This window comes from Gekko japonicus, unplaced genomic scaffold (assembly GCF_001447785.1).
Source record: "Gekko japonicus isolate JY-2015 unplaced genomic scaffold, Gekko_japonicus_V1.1 scaffold3514, whole genome shotgun sequence".
Classification (NCBI taxonomy): Eukaryota; Metazoa; Chordata; class Lepidosauria; order Squamata; family Gekkonidae; genus Gekko; species Gekko japonicus.
This window is the reverse complement of record NW_015176553.1, coordinates 126,690-148,586: the sequence shown is the minus strand read 5'-3', so window position 1 is coordinate 148,586 and position 21,897 is coordinate 126,690. Positions and strand designations below refer to the sequence as shown.

Below are 21,897 nucleotides of genomic sequence, written 5' to 3'. Positions count from 1 at the left end.
TTTTAAGGAAAGATCACATATTTTTGTAACCCCTCAGTTCTTGTACTGGCTCATCTAAAAGCATACTCCTACGGCCCTGAATCCCAGCATAACCTTCAGCAAAGTCCTGTAGCTGACGTCCTCTTCCACTGCTGTTAAACCTTTGCTCCAAAAGGCCAGTGGTAACTCTTGATCCTGGCATTCAGCCATTCTGGCCAACTTAACAAGCTTCCTGCAACCTCAGCCTAGGTCCAAAACTCCCACCTCTCTCATGCAGAAATAAGCCACTGTTGTACCACCATGTAAAGAAGTTGTAACTACAGGGACTCACTCTGATAGTGCTCTTCGTCCTGGCTGTGGGCTATTTGCTGCACAAAGGAGGGAACTCCACATTAAAAAAATAAACAGTTCTCTTTATTTACTATATCCAAGGACGAAGCGGGAGAGGAGACAGGAAAACAAGATAACAGTCCTGTGGTTAGTGCAAAAGAAAAAGAGGAGTTCTCAGCCACTGGAGGGAAGACAGGCTTGGTGACACAGCAGCAGCCTGGAGGAAGAAGCAGGAGAGAACCAATTGCTTGCAGGCTGGTTCTGGCCCACAGGCTGCATGTTTGACACCCCTGCCTTAGTGTGAGCAGAAATTTAAACTCCCTGAGCTTGGAGCTAAAATTTTGTGCACCAGCACCCCCTAGCGCAGCTTAGAGGGAACTCTGCGGAATTGCATGCAGTGCTATCTCTGATTGTGATGTTTGCAGCCCCAGTACCAATGAAGAAGCAAGGTGGGCACCGAGGTGGGGGTTCCCTTACCAATGACTCCTGTTCCTAACTCCAGGTTCAAATAAAACACACACACAGCATTTGGGTGGGCCCCAGCTTCCTGTGCTCACCACTGCCCCCATCCCCGGCAAGAGCCACTGTGGCAGCCCCCACCCTTTCCTCCTCCTCCTCCCTCCCTGCAGTGCCACAAATGGGACCTTTGGTGAGTTTGTGTCCTGGCATGTATTTGAAGGATGTTCTCTTTAAGTTCTTTCTACCTGTACATAATGATAGACTTTGTTCTAGTCAATCATGGATTTTGTTATCTCTTTAAGAGCTGTTTTAAGAAGTATTCCCCCCTCCCTGTATAGCTGAAACACTCAGGACTACTTGGTAGAAGGCAATCACTTAGCAGAAGGAAGTTGTAGAATCCAATTCTACATCTCTAAAGCATGCATTTAAAATATTTAAAATGTCTTGTAAAAATACGATATGTGTATGTAACCACATGTTGGTTACTATGTTTTTGTTAGGGGGTGTGCATGCTGGAGAGCAGAGATTAGTTGTGGCTTCATTCTTGAACACACCCATGGTGGAAAATGCCTGTATCCAAAGTGTTAAAGCAGTGAAAGCTGCCCAGTTTCATCAGTTTGCTTTAGCAGAGCTAGAAGCCTATGGCTCATGCCATTTCAGAATTAAACTAAACAATGTGTTTTGTAGAAGCAGACTTAGGTGAGCTTTCTGTAGTGGGGCAGCATAGTGGTATTGCTATTTAAAATTTCCCACAGCTTTGAAAGCTTATCTTATCAGATTTTCATTTGTAGCCATTTAGGAAAGCTTTTATGTTACTCTGATTCCATCAGGTGAATTATTTTGGAAGGTTTCTTTAATCATATGCTTGTGGAGAAGGTTCAGTGGGAATTTACAGCATTATTTGTTACTGTGTCCTAAATAAAAAGCCCTGAGATCAAAATACTTAGTTCAGCTATTGGATGGAAAGTACCAGTGGTGATTTCAGCAAAAGACTGAAATCTGTTGGGGGGGGGGGGAGATTCTTCCTCTGCTTATGGTGCTGTAAAAGAATGCCAGAAGTTTATATCTGTAAAGTATTCCAATTCTTAAGCTATTCTTATTATTTAAATATACTGTTCAAAGCAATTAGTACACAAACAGGTTAAGAATTTGAAGGAAACTTTACAATCCCAGAATAGACTTCACAATTCCAAAGTGGAGAAAAGACTTCACAATTCCAAACTGGAAAAGCAGAAATGTCCATAGAGCAAGAAAATCCAGTCCACAACACTTAAGGCAAACAATAAATGATAAACTGCAGCTTAAGAATTGGTGTACTTTGGAGCTTTATTTGATGTTAAATTATATATGGTCTACACTAATTCATCATTTTCCTTAAATTGTTGTAAGAAGTTTATATCTGAAAATGCAGTTGACTTTTTAATAACCTGATTTCTCTGCTTTTATGTGTTATTCAAATAGTCCAATCCTGTGCAGAGCTATCCAGTCTAAGCCTATTGAATTTAATGGTCTTAGACTGGAATAAGTCTCCACAGGATTGTACTGTAAGGCTCTAGCTCTTAAAATACATATAGATTTTGCTTATTCATTGGTTTTATCATTCAGGTGTCTATATTTTGTCATATCCTTTGGTTTAGATGATCATAATAATACCTATTCTTCATATAGTGCTTTTAGTATCCAAAGTGCTTCAAATCACAGCACAACAATCTTGAGAAGTAGGACAGTGCTATTATCTCTATATTGTAAATGGGGGATGGAGGCTGAGAGAGGACAGGTTGCCTGAGGCCACCTAGTGAGTTTGTGGCAGAGGCAAATTTTGAACAGATGACCTCCTGGATCATTGTCCTGTCTCTTATCCACTATGAACCTTCTGTTCCCAGTTGTAAACTGATTTGATAGCTATCAAAAAGCTGCAGTGGCTGACAAAAAGTTCCAAAGGAATGGTTTAGTAAGAAAAAGCTAAACCCTGCTTGGAAAGTGGGTTCTGTTTGTTTTTCTCAGATTTTCTGGTTCAGTCTGTGGTCTGCATATATGCTGTTCTGTGTTTGATTTTGTCAGATTGTCTCTGTGTGAAAAAGCCTTGGCTGAGTACTTGGACACCAAGCGGCTGGCGTTTCCTAGATTTTACTTTATTTCCTCTGCTGACTTACTGGATATTCTTTCAAATGGCACCAACCCACAGTTGGTAAGACACCTCAGTTTCTTTCCCACTGTTCTGTCACGGCTGCAACACCAACCGTAATCTTTCGTTTCATTATGAATCTCCACGAGATGGCAGCCTGTACATCCCATGCTCCTGTTTTCATGGAGCTCTATTAAGCCTAGTCATCACAGACAGGATAGGTGGACACTTGCAGATTAAGTCTTTTATTTAAATGCTGGGCACCAAAACACAGCTGTTTGGATACCTGCAGGCTACCTGGAGGTTGTCCAGATCCTCACACTGATTGGGGTTAGTACAGATTGGGTTAGCAGGATCCATAGCTCTTGTTGCAGACTCTCCCCCACCTGACTGTTTCTTATGTGCCTTCCATAGCATCATCCAATTTAGTGCTGGGAAGCTTTTGGCTCAAAAAACCCTAAGGATTTACTAAAATTGGATTGGAATTGATTACTAATTTTGGTATGCCTCAGAAATCAAGGAACCTTTTAAAAGGAACAGAATTCTTCCAGTTTTTTCCCTTCCACTTCCAGCTCCTGTTGGCGGAGATCCTGATTTTAAAATAGGTTACTTAGGAGGCAAAAATAGTATGCAGGTTCCATTTATACATGCATGTGGGGCACATATTGTTTTTTTCAAGGGTATCCCTGGACATTTTACATGCCAGACAAACCTGAGTGATGCTTTTTCTGGGGCCCTTTCTTCCATTTTTTGAACAGCTGTTTGTACTTTCTTCCTCTGTCCATATATTATTTTTTAAACCATGCCCACACATGTGTTGTTAAAAAAACTGAACATGGTAGAAGGGGCAATTGTGCTTATGGGTGGTAGGAACTCCAGCGACACAATCCATTCTTTCTACCACAGCTGGGGGCTGCCAGAACAAACAAGATTGGGTCTGGTTGCTTCCCAGTGTGAACCATGCTTCCATCTTCACAATCCAGTCACTTAAGATGGAGGAGTCCAGAATCAAGTTTCTTGAAATAGGATGAAAGTTGTCCTCTTTCACTTAGGATTCCAAGATGTTCATGTAGGTTGGAGGTGCAAATGTGTTCCTTGTCTTCCATAAGGTGAATTTGATTTTGTAGAGTATCCAACAAGTATGGTCTATCTGGAGGTATCTGTTCAGCAAAACCACTTGATGCCTGTCAAAAGTGCTCTGTGCTGGCTGAAAAATGGGGAACAGAATGAAATATAACCATCTCTTAGACTTTTGTACTTATCCATAGGAGGCTATGTAGTTCTGTTGATAGGACAACTGATTTCATGTGATCCTCATGATTTGTGGCTGTTAGATTAATGTGTGTTATGTAATAATTCATATTTATACCCAGAAAATGTGGTTTCCTCCAGTGCAGAAGTTTTTTTAGTTACTCAGACCTTCACATTTGATCAATGTCAGACACACCGGGGAAGACATAAGGAACACAGAGAAAAATATTGCTTTGAAAAGTTCCCTAGTATGATAGAATTCTTTGAGGTGTATCTGTTAGTCCTATTTAAAGGGATCTGCAATAAAATCAAAATAAATGTCAAGTGGAATCAAATGTAGATAAACCTGTGGCCTTTCCATTGTTGTCTCTGAGCTATGTTGGCTGATACCAGGAGGAGGATTAAATGCATAACAATTTTATCTTAGTGGGACCGGTATTGAACTTGCAATGATTTAAGTGCAATTGAAGGCTTTAGGGGACCCATTGGTGGAGACTGAGAATGCTTTATATACAGTTTATCAAATAGAAGGAAGGATGTTTTGTACATAAAAGGAGCTTTTCTCAGGACTGCCGTGAGCTGCTTCTATAAGCTGCTGAATGCCAGTTATGGCTCTTGGCCATTTCAGAGAATTTATTTATCTAAACTGAAAAAAATGGACATTAAATATAAGCTGCCTTTGTCTTTCACTCTGGTCCTATGGTACAGCTCTGCTGGTGCTGGTATTCTCCCATGGCATCACTGGGAACCATTCCTCCAAAAAACAATATGGGAAAGTTGTATTTACTCTGACTTCCTATTGCTCAGACCTAATTAATTTTTTGCAGGTCCAGCGCCATCTTTCAAAACTCTTTGACAATATGGCCAAAATGAAATTCCAGGTGGATTCTGATCAACATCCAACCAAGCTGACCTTAGGGATGTATAGCAAAGAGGACGAGTATGTTAGTTTCAGTGAACCATGTGACTGCAGTGGCCAGGTAGGGTAATGTCACAAATCCAAATGAGAACTACAGCTGTGTTTTTAAAAATCTCTGCTTCATGGGAATGTTTCATTGGGACAGTGGTAGATGTAAGTGGCAAACACAACTAACAGAACGTCTGGCTCTGATATGTCCTACTGTATGATCACAAGGTTAAAGCAAAAATAAGAATACCAACTGTCTTAGGTTTCTTCCATGTGGGAATGATTCCCCTTTTGCTGTCACTACTTTTGCATCAGTAATGGAGCCTCTGCACAGAGATTGTCTCCATGCTTTCCCCTTGTGGCTACCATTCCCCCTCCCCCCTAAGGGCATTCTGCTACAGTAATATGCCTACTACCAACAAGAACAGGAAAAAGTCTGGTAGTGGGAGGAGGTTGGAATGGTGGGTACAGTGGGAAATGGGGAGATTTTGGTAATGGGTAAGGGCAAGAAGGTGCACAAATCTGCACCTTCCCATCTCCATGAATCCCAAACCTGCTTTGAGCACGATCTTCCTTGGAAGATTGTACCAATGTAGGATTTGGAAATTACACAGCATAATGGGGGAAGACCTAGAAGATGAGTGACTGCATGATGATGTCATGTGGAAGAAAAAAAAGAGAGCTCTATGTGAAAGCTCTTCCCCATACATATGTAGTCTTTTGTGCAGCAGTTGACTGATGTTAGTAGAAGATTTAGAACCAAGCTACACCATCAGCATTCTCATTTGATGGCTGCTTGTCAAACCAAAGCTTTTTCATGACTGGCATGAAGACAGCTTGATGGCATACACATGTGTTTGTCTCTTTCCCTTCCCTCTTCCTATCACATGCAAAATGCAGTCAAAAGATTGGCAGTTTGGTAAGCCTCCAATCAAGCTCCAGTTTTCTGTTGCATCTGAATACAGGCACTCAAGCTATTGGAGCCCTCACAAACTGGATGTGACGCCCTCCTTAATGGGAGACTGTTTTTCCTTTAAAACACACTCTGTTCACATAAACTTAGTAGATTACTGCTGCCCCCAGGAATTAAAAATTCTAAATCTCTCTATTATGGTAGAATGATCCTATGTCTGGGTACTTCAGAGGATGATGTGGCCCTGAGGAAGGACTGTTCTGACTGCTGGGATAAGTTTAAACAAATAATGATTTATATATAAAAGAACAAAACAGGTCTCTGAGTATTTTTGAACTGTTGTGGAAGAAAGAAACATATATATAACTGATAAAGCTTTGCATCACACACTGTCTCTCAAAACACCAAAACTCAACTCTGACAGCCTTAGCCACAGAGGCTAAACTCTGCCTCTCTTAGCCACACAGGCTAAACTCTGCCTCTCTTAGCCACACAGGCTGAACTGATTGTTTTAGCCACACAGGCTAAACAGTTTGTCTTAGCCGCACAGGATAGACTCAAACTGCTTCTTCTGCCATACAGGCTAAACTCCAAAACTCTCCACACTCGTCTCTCCAAAAACACAGAATCACCTCAGAGACACCCCTCCTCCCACACTCTCAGTCATCAGCCAGTCACATCACACTCATCTCCCTCTATCACTCTCCTTACATTACTGCAGTCAAACTAAACATTTAAAGAAACACACACATCAAAACATGAAATCATTACACTGAGATTCTAGACCTCCATTCAATCCCAGTTTAGAATTCTAGATCTTCTTCGTGGTCTCTGTGCATCACACCGTTGGGATATAGTGCACCTGCGCTGATCCCGATTGGTAACTGTTATGTATTGTGTTATATGGATAGCCTGAATTGTGGAATGAGCCTGAGCTTCAGTCACAAGCTCCATAGACTCTCAGGATCCTGAAATCAACAGCCTGATTGGCTGCCGTTGTGCAATGGACCAATCAGGGAAGACTATGACTTTTGGCAGGAACAAACCCTATTGGTCCTAAGCACTCACTTATGATTGGACCTTACTGTTTTGGGGGTGTGGTTTAGCCAGTTCCAAACTGTATAAAGTTGGGGTTGTTCTGTGTGTTCTGTGTTGTTACGTGTTCTGTTCTAATAAACTGAAATCACTGATTAAAGAAAGAGGTGCCTGATCTTGAGTTACACCAGTAACATAGAAAGCAGAAAGGATTTTTTGTGCCCAACCCCTGTATCATGAGCAGGGGCTCCACTGTGTATGCCCACATGGGAGGACACGAGGATCCCACCAGTTTTCTTCTGACTGCCACGCTGTTCGGACTTCTCTCCTCACTTTGGTTGGTAACTGCCTTTTCGTTCTAAAAACCTTCTCTTGGACAATTCTCTTTGGACCTGAAATGGACTGTTATGTACATGGACCGCCACCAGGGGTCTGCGGAAAAGCCAGAGCTTGGATCCTAGAACAATAGAAACTTCGGATCCTGGATCCCCCAGCCCCAACCAATAGCCACCTTGGCGGGACATTCAAACCCTCCAATGGGAGTGGGGGGGTTGCTGGTGGATATGTATATAGTTGGCCCTGTTGGCCGTTTGAGTTAGTCTTTGTTATGTGAAGTACAATAAACGTGTGCTACAGTATGTCGTCGTCCGAGTCCTCCATGCGGCAAACCCAGTACTTTTCATGGACAACAACATTTTTCTGGACAGTTAGTGACTTTACAGTGGGCCACAGCCTTGGCCCCCTTCTCGCCACCTTCCCCCCCTAGACTGTACCCAGGCCATTCCACTCTAGCCTATGGCCAAACATTGGGTTTTTTTCAAACGGTGCCTGAAGTGTGGTAGAAAAATCACACCGCCTGGCAGACAGTTTCTCTGCCTACTCTGCCTTGGGGAAGCCCACCACGTGGAGTCCTGTGTACACTGTTCTAAATTCCCTAAACAAACAAGAAAAAATTGAGCAGCCAGACTCCTTGAATTGGCTCTCTCACCTGTGATGGCATCATCACATGAGACCTCCAGCCACGCTTCGATGTCAACCCCCGCTTCAACATTGCCAATGGCTATGTCACCGATATTGACTCCTTCCGATGCCGATCGACCAGTGTCAAAATACTTGGTCCCAGCCACTGAATTGGACAACCCTACTTCTGCCAAGAAATGCAGGAAGGATAAGGGGCATAAGCAAGACAAGCTAAAGAAACACAAGGAGAAACCCAAGAGCTCTCCATTCAGGGCTAACCCGACACCACACCATGTGTCAGAGCCTCCTCCAGCCCCCCCCTCAAACTGCGCAATTCTCTTATTCAGAGCCAGTCCCTCATGAGAGTGGCATTGCCTCTGGCTCAACAGATACGGTTCTCCGATTCTGACCATGAGATGGACTTAACTCAAAAATCCTATTCCTCCAGCGCTGAAAGCATCCACACTGAAAACAGGGATCGGAATACTGGATCCTTTCATCCTACCTCTCCACACATTTCCCACGATCGCTCTTTCGACAATTGGTATCAATCAATGAGTTTTCAGCCTCCTCCACCACCTCCTATCCCAGGGGATCAGAGACATTGGCTGTACCTGTGTGGAGCCTACCTACTTTTTTCTACCATTCCCTGGCTTTCGGGTTGCATGCCGATGGATTGGGTTCGACAGTCCACCTCTTCCTGCCTGTCTCGCTACCGGGATCCTACTCTGAGACCAGAAACAACCCTGTCGCGACTACCACCCCTGATGGATCGGCCTCACAAGCATATGGAGAAAACCAAAACCTCACCTTTGGTACTGATACCACTGATACTGAGAGCCCTGACATCGGCACACTTTTCGGATCCTTCTGACTCTGGAGAATCATTCAATGATTCCGCTCATGACTCAGGGGATGAAAGATCAGATTACCGTAACTCCAATTCTGATCCATTCCCGACACCTAAAGTGACAGGCGATCTTCCTATTTCTCCATCAGGAGACCTGAAATCCTACGGAGGCTTCATCAAACATATGGCTCACACACTAAACCTATCCACAGTGTAACCTTTCCCCACTGTTACGAATACAATTTTTGACATGGTGGAAACTCTGACATGCATCCTAAGAACATTGTGGTAGCCATACCAACACTGGTCCCCGATGCTTCTACATGTCTCCAGGGATTTCTTCCACCACTTCCCAATGGCGACAGATCTCCTGCTCTCCCAAGTGGGCTTGGTACTGTACCACAATGTCCCACACCTGAAACTTACAGCATGGAGAATCTTCTGATGGATCTGCAGCAAAGGATAGATCACATTATGCTGAATTGCAGAAAACCCTCCACCCGCAAATCCTATGACTTATAAATGGAAGAGGTTTTTTGCGCTATCCTGACTTCACTAATCTGCCTGTACCTCTGTTAGATCTTTTGGCTATCTTTGAGCTCTCTTTGGTAGACTTAGGTCTAAGTCACTCATCACTCTCTGTGTACTTGGCAGCTATTTCTGTCCATCACACTCCTATTGATGGGCATTTGATATTCACTCACCCCCCACACAGAGAAATTCCTTAAGGGGCTCCTTTGTCTCTTCCCATTAGTTTGTCATTCCACACCGGCTTGGGATCTCCCACTGGTTTTGACCAGGCTCTCGGGAAGGCTGTTCAAACTGCAGCTTCTGTTGTGGAAAACTACCTTTCTAGTTGCTATTACCTCTGCTAGAAGGGTGGGTGAACTCATGGCGTTACACTGTGATCCTCTCTACCAGACATTTCACCAGGATGGTGTCTCTCTAGCTCTGGACATCACCCTTCCCAAGGTGGTTTCAGAGTTCCACCTCCAAGCAGACATTGCTGTACCTGTTCTTTTTCCTTGTCCTTGGGATGATTCAGAGTGTCATCTTTGTTCTCTTGACGTAAACAGAGCTCTACTCTTCTATCTACACAGAACTTGGGACTTTAGTAAAACCCCAACTCTTTTGTGTCCTATGCCACAAAAGGACCTAAAATCGCTTCACAAAGATTATCCAGATGGATAGTAGAGACTATCAAGCTCTATTACATGCTAGCTAAAAAGCCACTTCCTGGACCTGTGCGTGCTTATTCTACATGAGCTCTGGACACTTCCCTGCGAGAGATCTGCTATGCTGCCACATAGGCTACATCTCACACCTTTGTGGAACACTATGCCCTGGACCTTCTTCTCCATCAACAAACTTCGTTGGGATGCTCCATGTTGCAGTCGGTGTGTGGTTGAGTCCCTTCCAGCACCCTCCTCCAGGTAGGCCTGTGCTTGTTATTTGCCCAACGATGTGATGGACAGAGACCACGAAGAAGGTAGGTTGCTTACCTGTAACTGGTGATCTTCGTGTAGTCATTTGTGCATTCACGCCACCCACACTCCTTCCCCTCTGCTGTTGGTCCTCTTCCTTTCTTGAGGCTTTTTGCAGTGGTCAGAAGGAACTGGTGGGGTCTTCTTGCCCTCCTCTGTGGGCATGCATGGTAGAGCCCCTGCACATGACATAGGGGTTGTTTGCCCAGGTGCCCTCATTTGAACATCATGGTATACTGGAGTTTGATTCACTTTGTGTCAGATCACAGAAGGGGTCAGGAAGGTCTGAGGAGAGAGCATGGCACTAAACCATGTTTGTGTCCATCATATCCAAATATCTGTTTGTCTTGGTTTCTGAATGTGACTGATACAACTCTTATTGGATTGCACCTTTTCACACTAAAGATAGGCTAAAGGCGGTGGATTGAGTATTTGAAAAGTCCCTTGTGTAAAAAAACACACAATTCAGTCCATAGAACAAAATGAAACCAGAGAGATAAGGCTGCAGTCCTATGTATACCTCTGAATACACAAGTATGGGGTTGTGCTCTAAACCCTAGAATCACTTCTTAACAGCCCCTTTCCCCAAGGTTATGGTATATATGTGCAGTTGCTCCTCTGACAGCAAATGAGGGACAGCCGCAACTGGACCAATCTCATTGATTACTACCTGGATACTGTTTTAGTTGCCATAAGCAGCAAAATTCTATTGTAGTTTCATGGAGGCAGGAGGAACCATTGTTTGATGGTAAATTTCTGGATTCTTTTTCTCCTACAGGTGGAGAGCTGGCTGAATCAGGTGCTGCACCATATGAGGGCCACTGTGAGGCATGAAATGACAGAAGCAGTGATGGCTTATGAGGAAAAGGCAAGGGAGCAGTGGCTTTTTGACTACCCTGCACAGGTATGTCCTGAAATAAGCACCCTATTTCTTCTGCTGATGATGATCTGCTGGGTGTTGGGTGGGATGGTGGTCATACTGGTGTAGCAGGAGGCAGGATTTAGGAAGGCGCAGAGAAACATCCAGACAACGGGTGAGAAAGGAAAAGTGCTTTATTGACGTCAGGCCCAGCTGCGAGGAGTGCTCAAAAAGGGCTGGGCCCCGGACACAGAAAGAACAATAGTTTTATACAGTTCAATTACGCACACACCTCCTTATCTTGGTCAGCCCAGGGTATTTTGCTACTTCTGCTGAGCTGCATGCACACTGGGATTTTCCACCCCGTCTCTAACTGCTGTCGCTCCCCCTGCCACTTTGCTGGGAGACGCGCTGAGAGTCAGAGAGCGTCTCCTCCTCCCTGCTTCACTGGTAGTAGTGGGAGAGAATCCTGATTATCTTCCTGTCCTGAGCAGCTGCCACCTCTGTTACACTTGGTCAGACTTCCAGTGAACAACCAACAGCCATCGTTCTCTGAATATACGAGGCTGCTTTCTAAGAAGTGGTGATTGTGTGTCATGGCTTTCTGTGGTAGATACCGTCAGTTACTTGCTTGATGTTGGTCTGCAGTTCAGAAAGTGAGTACAGCCCAGTGGATGGCTGTGAATGTTAGCCGAATTGCTTTATTTACAGCAATTGCCAATTTATAAATGGGTTCTTGCCAATTTATACCAAGGTCCTGATCCCACCAAGGGTTACCAGTAAAGGATTCAAGGCTGTTGTAGTTAAAATAGATGTCTTTTACTTAAAAATATGTCTCATACAAACAATACTGATGCACTCACACATTCAATCAAGTTCCTAAGAATTACAGTATGAAATAAGCACAGTTGCATTAGCAGGTAGGAATGATGACGGGTGATACTTATCTGTCCTGAAGCGTGGTTGTTCCAATGAAGAATGGATGGGAAGAAATGGAAACAAAGGGAATCCACACACGACCAGAACCAGCTGGAACGCATGGGCAGTAGAGGCAAGGGTTGGGGGATAGCAAGTGGGACTCAAGAGGGGTAAAAGCAGACAGGGGTCGTCTTGGGGGGAGTGCTAGCTAGGAGGAGTCAGGTGACTGGTTCTCTTCTTTTATAGGGGATCCAAGAGGTGGGTGGTAACCGTGCCAGCCTCTTGACCCACCTACCTGTTAGTCCGTCTTAAAAACAATCCTATTGGTTGCAGGTAGGGAGGGAGGTTACCTAGGAGGGGTGGCCAATATTGTAACCTAAAACCTTACTCGAAGTATGGCATCTGGACAGCTGTGAAATCCAGGCGTCAGGATGCTTCATTGTCATGTTGATGAAGTTGGCCAGCTCCATTGATAACCAGATGTCCATCTGGCAGGAAAAGCCAGCTCAGGAACAAAGCAGTTGATGGGTGGTACGTGACCACAAGCAGCTTTGCCATGGGGGCTGTTTCTTCCTAGAGTTGTTGTTTCATTGCTCACAATAATGGAGGTTTGTGCTTCTTCACCAGGCTGGGCAACTGTGTAGCTGAAACCTTATTTCCATGTAAGGTATGTGCAGGCACCCTCTATGTGTGGCATCACAACAGGTGACCTAAAGTGTACAGCTCTCTGAGCCTATGTGTGTGTGCACAGTCCATGTGTAGCAATAAGTAGTTCATAAAACAAATATCAAACTTGTTCTCTAACATGAAGCAGAGTCCTTATTGTGATGTTCCTTTTTGCTTGCAGGTCAGGATGCTCACTCAGGTTCCTGCTTGTAGGTTCCCACAGCAGAGATGGATGTGTTCAAAACAACATCCATTTATTAGCAAGGAGATACAAAGGTGGGAGCAACTGGTTTTAGAACAAGGGAGCACATGCAGGCTACAGTTCAAACTTATAAACAAAATTAATGAGCAAGGACTCCACCCCTTGAGACTAACCAACAAACACAAAGATCAGAGGGGGGAAACAGAGACTTTTACGTTATAATGAATACAATGAGTACAATGAATGCAGCATACTTAATGATCTTCTGGAAAATGTAACTTCTGTTATCTGAACAGAATATTAGTACCTCAGTTTCATGATAGACGTTCTTTAACCTTGCTGTGGGGGTAACTCCTGTGTTAGAATGTGTATCTTGGAGCTTGGCATATGGAGAGAAGAAATTCAGAACCATGCATTAGAATGATGGAAGCCCAGCAGTAAAGTTTTAGCAAAGCTTCTCAGTTCGTGTCCTTACAAATATTGGCTGCATTTTAATAGATCTTGAACCAAATCAGTGCTGTGAGAATCAGGTTGCTGGTGCGTAAAGATTATCAGATGGTTTTACAGCTCAGAGGGTTTTTGTTTTGTTTTAATTTATTAGAGGCTTTGAAGAATGGCTTTTTAAAAATATGAAAGTTAACTTTGATTTAAACTGAATATTGGGGGAAAGCCGACAGGAGATGAAAAGTCTCTGGTTCGGGTTGGCTCATCTCAGAGAGATGAGGGGGTACCTGTTGCTTTTCTACAGGGAGGTGGATTGAAATTGTCCACTGAGACCATGGCTAGTGACATGGACTGCCTGAAAAGGTCTTAAGATAGCAAGAGGAAGGTGGCAGGCTTAACTTGTATGGGAAATTATAGCTGTTTCTATTCAAATGCTAGAAGTGTCCGAGGTAAAATCGGGGAGTTGGAGTGCTTGGTGTTGGAGGGAAAAATAGACATTGTGGGTATTTCAGAAACTTGGTGGGATGAGGAAAATCAGTGGGATACAGTGATTCCCGGTTATATATTATATCGGAAGGATAGGGGGGAAGGGCTGGAGGTGGGGTGGCTCTGTATGTCAAAGAGGGTATAAAGTCCAGAAAGATTGAGAGGCTAAGATAATTGGATTTGCTTCTGGAAATTCTGTGGGTTGAAATAGGGGGCCCAAAAGGAAACTTAACACTGGGAGTTTGTTATCGCCCACCAGATCAAAAGATAGAGGAGGATTATAAAATGATGAATGAATTAAAGATAGCAGCTAGAAAAAAAACTGTGTTGTAATAGGTGATTTTAACGACCCACACATTGATTGGGTCAATATGTGTTCTAGTCAAGAAAAAGAGATTGAGTTTCTGGTCTCGAGATTGCAAGAGGAAGGTGGCAGGCTTAACCAGTATGGGAAATTACAGCTGTTTCTATACAAATGCTCGAAGTGTCCGAGGTAAAATCGGGGAGTTGGAGTGCTTGGTGTCAGAGGGAAAAATAGACATTGTGGGTATTTCAGAAACTTGGTGGGATGAGGAAAATCAGTGGGATACGGTGATTCCCGGTTATATATTATATCGGAAGGATAGGGGGGGAAGGGTTGGAGGTGGGGTGGCTCTGTATGTCAGAGAGGGTATAAAGTCCAGAAAGATCGAGAGGCTAAGAGAATTGGATTCGCTTCTTGAAGTTCTGTGGGTTGAAATAGGGGGGCCAAAAGGAAACTTAACACTGGGAGTTTGTTATCGCCCACCGGATCAAAAGATAGAGGAGGATTATAAAATGATGAATGAATTAAAGATAGCAGCTAGACAAAAACACTGTGTCGTAATAGGTGATTTTAACTACCCACACATTGATTGGGTCAATATGTGTTCTAGTCGAGAGAAAGAGATTGAGTTTCTAGACACTCTAAATGACTGTGCTATGGAGCAGATGGTCATGGAACCTACCAGGGGAGAGGCGATCCTTGATTTGGTCCTAAGTAACACTCAAGACCTGGTGAGAGATGTAAAAGTGATTGCACCGCTTGGGAACAGTGATCATAATGTTGTTGAGTTCAACATTTGTACAAATAGGGAATTGGCCAAAAAGACTCACACAACCACTTTTAACTTTAAAAGGGGTAATTTTTCTGATATGAGGGGACATGTGGGGAGGAAACTGAAGGGAAAAGTAGAAAGGGTCAAAACCATTGGGGAAGCTTGGAAACTGTTTAAAACTACAATTCTAGAAGCTCAAATAAAATATATTCCGCAGGTTAGGAAAGGCACAAACAGGTATAAGAAAAAGCCTACATGGTTAACAAACAAAGTAATGGAAGCTGTAAAAGGTAAAAAGGATTCCTTTAAGCGGTGGAAAGCTAGTCACAGTGAGGCTGATAAAACAGAACACAGGCTATGGCAAATAAAATGCAAGTCTGTGGTCAGGCATGCAAAAAGGGAATATGAGGAGCATATAGCAAAAAATGTAAAGACCAACAATAAAACTTTCTTCAAATACATTAGAAGCAGGAAACCAGCCAGGGAGGCAGTGGGGCCCTTGGATGACCAAGGGGTAAAAGGAGTACTGAAGGATGATAGGGAAATGGCTGAGAAGCTAAATGCATTTTTTGCCTCCGTCTTCACTGTGGAAGATGAGAGGTGCTTGCCCACTCCAGAGCCGCTGAGTTCGGGAGGGGTGTTGAAAGACCTGAGTCAGATTGAGGTGACGAGAGAGGAGGTCCTAAAACTGATAGACAACTTAAAAACTGATAAATCACCAGGCCCAGATGGCATATATCCGAGAGTTCTGAAAGAACTCAATTGTGAACTTGTGGATCTCCTGACAAAAATATGTAATCTTTCCTTCAAATCTGCCTCCATTCCTGAGGACTGGAAGGTAGCTAATGTCACTCCCATCTTTAAAAAGGGTTCCAGAGGAGATCTGGGAAATTACAGGCCAGTCAGTCTGACGTCGATACTGGGTAAATTGGTGGAAACCAATGGAGGCAGATTTTAAGGAAAGATTACATATTTTTGTAAGGAGATCCACAAGTTCACATTTGAGTTCTTTTAGAACTCTCGGATGTATGCCATCTGGGCCTGGTGATTTATCCCTTTTTTTCCTAACTAACCTGTTGTCTAACTAATCTGTTATCTTGTCTAACTAACCTGTTAGTGTTCTTTGAGGGGTGAACAAACATGTGGACAAAGGGGACCGAATAGATATTGTTTACCTTGGCTTCCAGAAAGCTTTTGATAAAGTTCCTCATCAAAGGCTCCTAAGTAAGCTCAAAAATCATGGGATAAAAGGACAAGTCCTTTTGTGGATCAAAAACTGGCTAATTAATAGAAATCACTCTCCACACACACTATCTTGGAAGAAAGTTTTATTAGAAGATATGAGATGTGCAGGGATTGAACTCTTTGTCAGGAGTGGGGTGCCAGGGCGGGAAAGGTGCATATAGTTACAATCACACATTCCATTCATACACATCAGCAGTACTATACAGACCCTGAAAGATATACGGTCCACAACTAGCTAATTAAAGACTTTTCTCCAAGGACAACTTCCTGTGTGAAAGAAGTCTCTTGGGGCGGCATAGAAGATTTACTGAAGCTAACATCCCTACTCCTACAGACACTCACTCCCCCCCCCAGGAGTGTGGTGGCAGGCAAGGGTAAGCGATACATGCTGCAGAATAACACAGTATGAAGGGAGCAGAAAAGGTTATGCCAATAAGCAGGGAGGACATACAACAGGCACAGTAATCATTAAGGCAACAATACAACAAGTACAGTTGGTCAAACAACCCGAGCCTGACAACCCCATTGGGGTTCAATTACACAAGTTGTTTGGGTTTTGAGTATAATAAAATTTGGATATTTTCTGGAATTAAAATCCACTCCTCAGTATTAATCTTACTTCCAAAGAGGCTGCTTCCAACTTGCTTTTACAGCAAGGAATTCGGCATCTCCTCCAAAAGGGAGCTGTGCAGATTGTTCCCCACTTAAAAGAGCATAAAAGGTTTTTATTCCAACTATTTTTTGATAGCTAAAAAGGGAGGTCATTTAAGGCCTATCAATAAATATTTGAATATCTTCAAGTTTTGTATGCTAACCCTAGAGGATATCTTCACCTTTATTGACAGAGGATGCTGGTTTGCAGTTCTAGATATTTGTTTTTGGTGAGTGTTGTTTGTTTGTATGCCTGGAAGTCATGATTGACTTCTGGTGACCCCTAGTAGGGCTTGGACATTTCAGAGAGGTGGCTTACTATTGCCTGCCTCTGCATCCTAGCCCTGGTATTCCTTGGAGGTCTCCCTTCTAAGTACTTGTGTCAGCTTTGCTTAGCTTCTGAGATCTGATGAGATCAGGCTTTCCTGGACTCAGCCCTATAGTTAGACCTTTTTGTGGGGGGCCAAGAGGGGGAAAAGAGGTTTATTAAAAATTAAAAACTAAAATTGCGATGGGGACAAAGAGGACCAAACTGGATGATTCAGAAGAGGATTTCCGACCCAGACAGACCACGGGAAACAGGAAAGCAAGGAGCTCTGCTGCTGATCATGGGAAATAGGAAGCAAGGAGTTCTGATGATGATGCACAGCTGCCAGCTACTCCGGAAATGCACCGCTGACGAGAATGGTGCATTTCCGGAAGGAAGGTACAAGGAGGAGGAGTTGCTCTGCTGAGGCTGTGTGGCAGCCACTGCTGACTTATTCAAGGAGGTGGAAACCATGCTTTGGCCAGTGCGGCATGGCAGAAAAATGCATGGCAGGGCAGGCTCTAAGATTCGGGCGCGTTGTGAATTTGGGAGATGGTGTCATCCCGCGGGCCTTGTACAAGCCATGACCCTGCCTGGGCTATCCAGGTCAGGGCTTGCAGTCCTAGATTTAAAAGATGCTTATTTCCACATTGCCCTGCCTTGGCAGGGAGGGCGGGATAAAAATCAAATAAATAAATAAATAAATAAATAAATTGCCATTCATGAAACTTGCAGGAAGTTCTTGAGATTTAAATGTGCAGGTCAATCTTATCACTACACAGTGTTACCATTTGACTTAGCCACAGCTCCAAGGGTCTTTATGAAATGCTTTTCAGCTATTGTAGTGTATTTGTGCTTAAATAGCTGTTAGATTTATTCTTTCTTGGATGACTGGTTTCTCATTGGGGAGTCAAGTTCACAACTCGCATCACATATATCTTTGACAATAAACAACTTGTTGGGGGTCCTAATAAATTTTCCAAAATCCATTCTAGTCCCTACTGTGGAGTTCATCGGAGCGAGACTAAATTCTGTCTCACATAAAGTGTATCTCCCAGTGAGTAGAGCTAGAGCAATACAAAAATGTGTGACAAAAATGTCTCACTCAGGATTTCAAAAAGTGTTTCACATTCAGAAGCTTTTAAGCCTCATGGCTTCAACCACAGCTATGATCTGTCATGTCAGACTTAGCATGCATCTCCTGCAGAACTGGTCTCTAAGAAATTTCAGAATGGGAATAGACCTCCAGTGGCAGAAACTATACCCAGATGGATCATTAGATCCCTGTCTTGGTGATCACTAGATTTGAACCTATTAAAAGGGGTATTCCTAGCAATTCCCTCCCCCAATCTCCATCTGTTTACTGATGCTTCTTTAAAAGAGTGGGGAGTTCACTGTGGTTAAATCTGTATTAATGGTCACTGGAGTCCAGCTGAGTCAAGACACCATATTAATGTTTTAGAGCTTAGAGCCATTAGATATGCCTTTGTGGGCCGGTTTAGAAGTTTCCTCAATTGACAGAAGGTTTCCCGTTTTTGTTGCAGGCTCTTCATGATAACACTCATTTGCAGGTTAGGTTTAACAGGAAAGGAAACTTATCAGACCCTATTAACACCTATAGGGGAGTTAGGCAGGGTTGCATACTAGCAACCCTGTTTAATCTATATATTAATGATATAGTAAGTTACTTGGACTCCCCCAGTTTACATCCACCAAAACTTCAACAACAGCATATGTCTATCTTACTGTATGCCGACGATGCTGTCATCTTAGCTAGAACACCAGTTGGCCTTAGAAGAGGCTTCAGTAAGTTTGCAGACTTTTGTAATAATAAGGAACTAACAATAAATTTTCAAAAAACCAAGGTTATGGCCTTTTGGACCAGACAAAAGAAGAAAACCTGGTCTGTAAATGGGCACTCATTAGAGCATGTTTCTTGCTTTAAATACTTAGGTATGGTCCTTCAATCAAATGGGGCTAAATCAGCCCTAAAACAGAGAATGATGGACATGGAGAGACAGTCAGATCTTGGTAGATGTCCTAAGATTCTGTCAAATATCGCTTGCAACCCATGTCCTATTTATTGCAGCTTGATTCTCACAAGTTTAGGAAAGCCTTCACATTAGCCAGATGTGAGGCTTTCCCCTCCACGATGCTTGAGGGCAGATCCAAAAGGATCCCTACTGAATATAGACTTTGTCGATGCGGCTCAGGAGAGATAGAAACTGTTGAGCACATGATGCTCAGATGTAACTGGTATAACAAGGTCCGTGACAAATATATTACTCCTCTTATAACAGATATGGTGGGACGATCAGGTGCTGAGCAGTGTAACTGATTATTAATTTATGGGAACCGGACAGTTACCAAAACTGTGGTAAAACTTTGAGTAGCAAGCTACTGCATCCGAAATACATGATCAAATATATAATAATAGTTGCCTAATAGTCTCTGTTTTATGTTCTTCCTTTATTTTATTACGCTCAACTGTATTTTTATAGAGTTTTATTTTACTGTCCTAAATTCAGTTATATGAATGTTATGAATGTTGTATTTAAGCATGTGCGTTCTATGGCTTGTTGCCATAATAAATGCCTGACTGCCTGCCTATGCAGGCCTGTAGCCAGGATTTTTTAAATTGGGGGGCATTTAAATTTCTTAGGGGGCACGGGATTAAATTAAATTAATGGAATACCCGGCTCCTTCCCCGCACTTGCCGCCACTGGATGGGACTTACCAGTAAGTCAGGGGGCCTAGCCCCGAGATGCTCCACTGTAGCTACGGGCCTGTGCCTATGCCTTTGCTTCTCATTCAGACACCATCCACAGAAAGACACTGTTACATCCATAGACAACATAGCAACAAAATACTGCATGAACAAACGAGGGGGAATGGGCTCCCTAAGATTTTGCAAGGAGGCATCACTTCTTTGAAATTGGGCCATTCAGAACAGAACAGAGTTGACAGTCATATATCTTGCAGGGCAAGACAACAGATTAGCAGATCACCTGAGCAGGGACCCACTTTCAACACACGAGTGGTCCATAAACATATAAAATTTGCTCCCAGTTTTCAAAATTTGGGGTCACCCTGAGGTAGACCTGTTTGCTTTGGCAGACAACACAGAATGCCAAGCCTTTTGTTCGAGAGCGGCTGTGGACGGCCACTCCCTGGGAGATGCATTCCATCTACATTTGTGCGACTGAACAACAACAACAATCCTTCAGACTCCTTTACTGGGTGGTATTGAAACCAAAAACAGACAACACAACATGTATCTTAATATCCCCTTTATGGCCCAGAAGGACACAGTCCCCAAATTTGTGGAGCCTGTTCAAGGGCAGAAAAATACCTCTACCCACAACACAAGACTTTCTTGCAGTGGGATCGATCCATTACCACAGTGTAGAGATACTACATCTCCATGCATGGTTCATTTCACCATACACCACTGGCCAGACAGGGTGGCTGAAGTTTTAGTGTTATCACGCAAACCAGCCACATGGAAATCTTATAAAGCTAAATGGCAGTGTTTTACAACATGGGCAAGGGACAGGAGGATTAGGCCAGAATCCTTAGCAGAAATTTTTGAGTATCTCCTTTCCTTGATAGACTCAGGTCTATCCACCTTCTCCAACAAGATTCACCTAGCAGCCATATCAGCCTTCCAAATGGGCTTCCCCCCTACTCTAAGCCTGTGTTTTCAAATACACTAAGAGAAGAAGAGGTTGGATTTATACTCCACCCTTCACTTGGAGTCTCAGAGTGGTTTACAAACTCCTTTCCCTTCCACTCCCCCTCCCCACAACAGACACCCTTTGAGGTAGGTGGGGCTGAGAGCTCTTTTGAGAACTGTTCTTTCAAGAACAGCTCTGACAGAGCTATGGCTTGCCCAAGGTCATCCATGAGCTGCAAGTGGAAGTGTGGGAATCAAACCCGGTTCTCCCAGATTAGAGTCTGCGCACTTAACCACTACACCAAACTGGCTCTCTAAGAGATTCCACAAAGGTTTAATTAACTTGTTGTCAGAAACCCCTGTCTACGAAAGGGGAAGCCACACCAAGACGGGAGGAAAAGGCCAATACCACGACCTTGGGAACAGGAAGGGCCAGGAATATCAGCAGGGCACTTTGGAGACAGCAACGAGAAGGAGAAGAGACCAGACACCGAGAAGAAGAAATTACCAGATCGGCCCAAACAGAGAAGATGCTAATGCTAAAGACGACAAGGGAAACCTGTGGGGCTTTAAGTGGGAGGGTTGGAAGTTAAACGGGAATAAAGATGTCCGAAATCTCATCCAGTGAGGAAGAGGTTAGCCTGAAAGCAAAGACCTAATCAGCTGTGCAGAAACACTGATGGGGAGCTTTCAGGCTGATAAAAGGCGTCACCTTGTTGGAGCGAGTTCTTCCGAGTGACTAGCCGAGTTCTGAGGAGAGAGATAACGGAAGAAGGTTCCCAACTCCACCGCTCCCACTCTAAAGTGAATGGAAAAGAGACGAATGTGACAGTGGTGGCCCGTACAGGGACGCAGGGCTGTTTCCTCTACCCCGCCTACCCCGCCCAGCGGGGTGGATTCCGCCAGCTCAAAAAACTCGGCCAAACGTAGACGCAGGTATGGAAGAAGGCGAGGGGGGCGCCGGGGGAGGGAAAGCCGGTAACCCCTCCCCGGCAACGGCCTTTGATGTAGCCCAATTTACACAATGGATGGCCGAGAGACAAGAACGTATGATGCACGAGTGGGTCAAAGCGC

General features: G+C 43.8%; 1 protein-coding gene across 1 annotated transcript in view; it reads left to right on the top strand.

The window, feature by feature from the left end:
- Positions 1-1,268: 1,268 nt before the first annotated feature.
- The window catches only part of LOC107124088 (dynein heavy chain 9, axonemal-like), a gene marked incomplete at its 5' end in the record, with an annotated part of 50,563 nt that continues 29,934 nt past the window's right edge, over positions 1,269-21,897 (top strand). The window contains 4 exons of the mRNA XM_015427477.1: positions 1,269-1,467; positions 2,830-2,956; positions 4,972-5,124; positions 11,072-11,197. Of these exons, the coding sequence (XP_015282963.1) occupies positions 1,269-1,467; positions 2,830-2,956; positions 4,972-5,124; positions 11,072-11,197 (605 nt within the window). The remainder of the gene's footprint in view (positions 1,468-2,829; positions 2,957-4,971; positions 5,125-11,071; positions 11,198-21,897) is intronic.